This window comes from Motacilla alba, chromosome 2 (assembly GCF_015832195.1).
Source record: "Motacilla alba alba isolate MOTALB_02 chromosome 2, Motacilla_alba_V1.0_pri, whole genome shotgun sequence".
Lineage (NCBI taxonomy): Eukaryota > Metazoa > Chordata > Aves > Passeriformes > Motacillidae > Motacilla > Motacilla alba.
The window spans coordinates 122,671,547-122,677,546 of record NC_052017.1 but is presented as its reverse complement, the minus strand read 5'-3'; the positions used below and the strand labels follow the sequence as shown (position 1 = coordinate 122,677,546).

At 38.3% G+C, this 6,000-nt stretch overlaps 1 protein-coding gene across 2 annotated transcripts in view; it reads right to left on the bottom strand.

Moving 5' to 3' along the window:
- Positions 1-440: 440 nt before the first annotated feature.
- The window catches only part of LOC119695711 (translation initiation factor IF-2-like), a 92,084-nt gene continuing 86,524 nt past the window's right edge, over positions 441-6,000 (bottom strand). For both annotated transcript variants that reach the window (XM_038124756.1, XM_038124740.1), the window contains one exon: positions 441-3,092. In XM_038124756.1, coding sequence (XP_037980684.1) covers positions 3,080-3,092 — 13 coding nt within the window. In that variant the 3' untranslated portion in view covers positions 441-3,079. The remainder of the gene's footprint in view (positions 3,093-6,000) is intronic.

Sequence of the window (6,000 nt, the reverse complement as noted above, 5' to 3'; positions counted from 1 at the left end):
GAGCTCATTACTGTGAAGAGCAGCAGCAGTAGTCTTAGATCTGCAAGACATTTACCTTGCTAGAGAAAAAAGACTGAAAATGTAATGCTGAGGAAGAGAGTGAGGGATATATCTCCTAACCAGAGTCTTTCCTGACAGTTGCAATTAGGTTGCAAATATCCAGCATATGACACCTTTATAATTCTTGTTTCCAGGAACTCCTGTTTGTAAACCATATTAAAACAGCCAAAACAACTACACAGTCTGTGCTATAATTTGAAAAATGCTTCACTACTAAGCAGAAGATTTCATATTAAATCACATGACAACATGGAAGTAATTAGAAATGTTCATGTTCACTGGACCTACTACTAATTGTGGAATTTGCATAAAAATCAATGCTAGATGAAAAATGTTATGCAATTTGCTTTTGCAAAATGTATTCACATGCTAAATTTCAAAACACCCAGCAATACAGGCACAGAGAAACCTTACTGTTCTGGTTATTTACTTACACACATAATTGACTTCTTTCAACATTAGCTTCTGTGTTATCTGCACTGATTATCCTAAGAAATATATTTATTACAAGAACTTTAAAACAATGGCCTATTTTCTTTCATCTTACATGGAAAAGCTAATGTTGGTTGGAAATATCTGTAGCATAGTTGAATATGTATTTGCTTCTAGCTATAGTACAGCAATTTTTCTCCAGTCTGACCAGCAGCAGTAGTATGTGGTGCTCTAATTAGCAGGGTTCCATGGTATTTATTGCTCCCATTAGTGCAGCATGACAAACCAGGGCATGGCATTTAAATAGCTTTCCTAATGATAGGCAATATGTTTGCCGCAAAATCAGATAAGAATTGAGGAGTCAGAAAATCCTGGCTCTGGGTTTTATCCACTAGATTGCACCGCAATCAAATTTTCAGATGTCATTGAATTTCAGAGACTCACAGACAGACTCATAATGGATTTCTGACTTATAGATATTTCGATGGCTGGATAGAAATGTTGTGGGGTTCATTCAAGAAACAAAGGAGCTTGGGGCTATACATCTTGCTTTACACATTAGGCTGTATTCTCCAAAGCTTCTTTGGAAAGCCAAAATGCCATGGTCCACATGGTTCAATATAAATAAAAGTTACAGTGTATGGGTATTAATATTATTTTCATAATGGAAAGTGTCACCTTCCTCACAAATTTTAGTTCTGTAATATTTTCATTTGTAAAGTAGTAAGATCACAATAAATGTTCATATCAATGCAGTGTTCCTGGACACTTGTGGGCTGATATTTGTCATTAGGATATTTCACATAATGACAGGCAATCTAGCAAGGACTGGGGAAAGGATCCTTACAATGAGGGGCATGGGATCTGTTACCCAACAGCAACAGGTCTCAATAGGTTTATTTTAATATGGATTCTTTTTGACATGCGAGTGTGGGTCCCCATTATGGTGCCCTGAGCTGCTAGCTGCCCACTCCTATAAGGACAGGAGTAAGGTTGCAGCCAGCATCCATGGTGCATTTTCCTCTCCCCATATGGAATTCCAGTTGAGTGTCTGCATGGTTAAAATCTGAAGGAGGATTATTTAGAGAGCTCAGTTTCAAGATGAGCTCAAACTCAAGCTAATATGACAATACAAATATATCAGCCAGAACATTTTATTTCAGCCCAAGGTTTTTAAAAGCCGGTTACCCTCATGTTATTTTCAGAGAAAATGTCTAATGGAGACATGAGATAGAACTCAAAATATACAAGATTGGCCAAAATGATTGGTGGAAATTCCAGTCTTTCATAATAGTGATCCACAGGTATTTTTATCAGATGTTAGGGAGCAGATGACATTCTGATTTTGTTTGAAATAAATAGAAACAATTTATTAAGGATTCTCTCAATATAAGATGCATTTAAATTCTTCTCCAAGTTATATGTGCATCAAGCACTTAATATTTTAATACAAAAATTCAGCAAAAATTGCAAGCAATACATTTTAGTAATTACAGGCAAGACTGTGAACAGGTTCATAACCAATGGGACATAAAGTATCTAACAGACAGTTCAATTTATGGGCCTGTTGTAAGCCAAGCTTATATTTAAGTTTTATTGTGATAAATAGTGCTCCAGAGGATGATACATCTGCGCATAGGTGCAGTTTAATTTGGGAGATTAACTGTGTTGAAGAATTATACTTCAAGAATTTTCTGCCTGTTGGAAAGTTTCATACATAGGCTGTTGATCAAACAAGAGAAATGATTTCTTAAACTATGCAGGTTTCTTCTCTTTGCATGAAATATAAAATGGATAAAATATCAGCTGGAATATCTGCAAGGTCTTAATTCCACTGAGTTTAGTACTTAATAACTATTAAAGGTAATTTTTCTGACAACAGAATTCAGATTTAATTGAAAGGAAAACACTCTCTAGGCATAAGAAACATCTTACTCACAGAGATAATGAGTAAATCACTGTAAATTTTCAGTGCCACAAAGAGAAGAAATGGTTCTACCTCTAGATAAGAAGAGGTGTCTAACTGTTTTGAAAAAACATGTATTACCATGTAGGGCTGTAAGCTTTTTCTGAGTTTTCCTTGCGCAGTGAGCAATGTAAAGCCTTTCACAGAATCACAGAATCACAAAATCAATCAGGTTGAAAAAGACCTCCGAGATCATCGAGCCCAACCTATGGCCAAACATCACCTTGTCAACTAGAGCATGGCACTGAGCGCCACATCCAATCTTTTGTTAAACACCTCCAGGGACGGTGACTCCACCACCTCTCTGGGCAGCCCATTCCAGTGTTTGACACCGTTTGACACCCTTTCTGTGAGGAAGTTCCTCTATTCCTCTGTGCTTCCAGTCATGCTGCCAGCACACTTTATCTCCATTGTCACTGTTGAAATCCGAGCAATCTCGACATCGACTCCTGGTACAGGGATCCACTACTGAGCTTCCTCCATGCAACAGCTGCTACTCAGCTTTGGCCTCTGGTACTCAACTTTTCTCAGCTTCCCCCACCTTCTTTCCTGACAATCTTTACATGCTTGGGGTTTTTTTAGCAAGAACTTTTCCCAAGATGAATCTTCAGTTGTAGAAAGTTACACAGGGCATCTGTTGGCATCAGATGGAAAAGAGCTGTTAGCAGGATATTGAAAATTATTGTCAGCTTGTCACACGGCTGAGGAACTCCTGGCAAATATCCTATCTCAGCATATAAAAACAAGACACAGAACCCCATTAGTTATTCTTTTCACCCCATCAATTGCATGTCTGCCCCCAAACTGACTGTGGAATTACACTTGAAGTCTAAATATTTCATTAGTGGATTTATAGTCCATAAAATCTTTTAGAATCTGTGAAAAATTGCTGTGCATATAGGAGGCATACATGGCAATATACAAAGGTAGCAGCGTCATTGCATCCAAGAGGATGGTGGTTAACCTTAAGCCCTGTTCCCAGTGCTCTCCTGGAACTACCTCTATTTACTCATCAGCTCTCAGAAGCTTCTGCTGAGATGGGTTTTTTTCATAAATGTTCACCACAGAGGGTAAAAGGTAATAACACTACAGTTATTAAAGCATGCTTTAAACCCACACTACACAAATATAATGTCTTTTGCCAAACATTAATAAAATGAAACACTGGCAGGAAATAACATGTGACTGTTTCACAATGCCACTTTCTGTGACTGTAGAAAAAATGGCCATTCATTTAAAATCATACAAGCTTTCAGTAATGTCAAAGAAGCTGCAACTCTTCTAACTTTTGCTTGTAGCAAAGAATGATTTCTCAAGTACAAAATAGGCTGCCTGAATTTAAAAATCAAGGATGTTTTCCAGACATCTGAAATAGACTATTTTAAAGATTTACAAAAAAAATACCTCTACAACCCCAGAAATGTCTTCATACAAATCAAATAGAAGTAGAGATTGCACAAATTTAAAACCAAGGCAAACATTTCTCAAGGTAAAAGTTGGAAGCTAAATTTCAGGTGTTACAGCTTTTTGGATACAGAGTAGCCAGTGAACAGAAAAGCTCTGGGTAAAAAAGAACATAGCCAGCTTCAGGACAGTACTGATTTAGTATGCCATTCCCTTACATAAAGAGGAAGATTTTTGATTTTAGAATATCAGAGAGAGGCAGTAACATTTATTTTTCTATCTATACAGGAAAATAATTTCTAAGTTTTTCATGAAGTTAAAAAAAATCAGATTTGAGAAAAAAAATGCTTAGAAACTCCAATTATTTACAGTATGGATCAGGTTCATTAGTGTTCTGGGTTGTAAGATACATGTGTATTCTATTTCCTATCTGTTAGAGGTGGGGCAGTCATCTTCTTTCAATTGGGCAGTTTACTTTATCTCTTTCACAACCAATCCTCCCTCTAGGAAATATCTTCAGTCAGTGGGCCATTGGTCTCACTGCATGAGATAAAATTACATCATCACCCAGAGGGAGGAGCCAAGCATTCCTACCTGGATATAATCTGAAATTTGGAACACCACAGCAGCCTTTTCCCACTGGATTTCCAGAGGAACAGCTTTCTTCTCCACTGGATTCCCAGAGAAGACCAGGCCCATCTATACTACCACTGGACCTTCGGAGGAGAACTGCAGATCACTGCCTCAACAGAATCACACCTGCCACTCCAGGAGGGCTGCAGCCACCATTTAATCTGACTGCTACCAACACACTGAACAACAGGCTGTCAGGCTGTATTCTGACTCTGTCAGGGATTTTTTTTTGTTTGTACTATTGCATTTGTATTTTTAGTTTTCCTAGCAAAGAACTTATTCCTATTCCCATATCTTTGCTTGAGAGCCTTTTAATTTCAAAATTATAATAATTTGGAGGGAGGGGGTTTGCATTTCTCATTTCAAGGAAGGCTCCTGCCTTCCTTAGCAGACACCTGTATTTTCAAACCCAGACAATTAGGGAGACTTTATGTCACATGGTGACATAAACGATCACATGGTTTGCTGGGGATGCATAACATATTGCCTATTTTTTAAAGATGTGGAGATGAAGCAATTGTATGGACTACATTAAGTTCTACATATACAAAAATGTTTCTACTTCACACAATTATAATCCAATATCTATTTAATAAAAAAGGTAAGAACAACTTTCATACCCTCCACAGTCAAAATACCCCAGACTTTCAAAATGTTACGATAATCACCTAGAAAACAGGATTAGACTGATTCAGAAGAAGCACAGAATCATTAGAAATGTTTGTTGTAAGGGATCTCTGGAGCTCATGTACTCCAACTCCCCACTCAATGCAAGGGAAACTTCAGAGTTGGTTCAGGCTACACAGGGCCTCACTGAGTCACATTTTGAAATTTGCAAGGGTAGATGTTAACAAACCTCTCTGGCCAATTTCCCCTGGGGCTTTCACATCGCGTAATAAGCCTACAGAAATATCTTATGTTTACAATGTACACCCATTGCCTCTTCTTGATTCCCTGCATATATCTGAAAATAAGTTCATCTTCCATTCTGTCCTGTTTTGACAGTGGAATAGAGCAAGAGGAAGACTTCTCTGCTCTCGACAGAACAATCTCTGTTCCCTCAGTGTCTCCTTGCATTTTGTTCTCTCCAACTTCTACCCATTCTCCTGGTCTTCCCCTGGACTCCTTCCAGGGAAGTGTTGACCATGTTGTCTTGTCTGTCTGGGGTAGCTCAGACCTAGACATGGCATTTCAGGTGGAATCTCTACAGTACTGAGCAGAGAGAAATAAACACATCCCTCAAACTCTCAGTTATGCTTTTGCTATGCAAATGTGCAAGTAGCCATTGATGCCAAAGGGGTACACTGGAACATATTCAATTGCTGCCCATCAGGACTTGCAGCAGTCCCTAGGCATCTGAGGCTGTTTATTAACAGTGCAGGACTTTGTGTTCATCTTTGCTGAAGTTCAGGATGCTCCTGTCAAGCTCCCTGTGAATCACAGCTTTTCTTTTAAAATATAACAACAACAACAATTTTCTCATCCATCCCAGTTCTGTGACATTG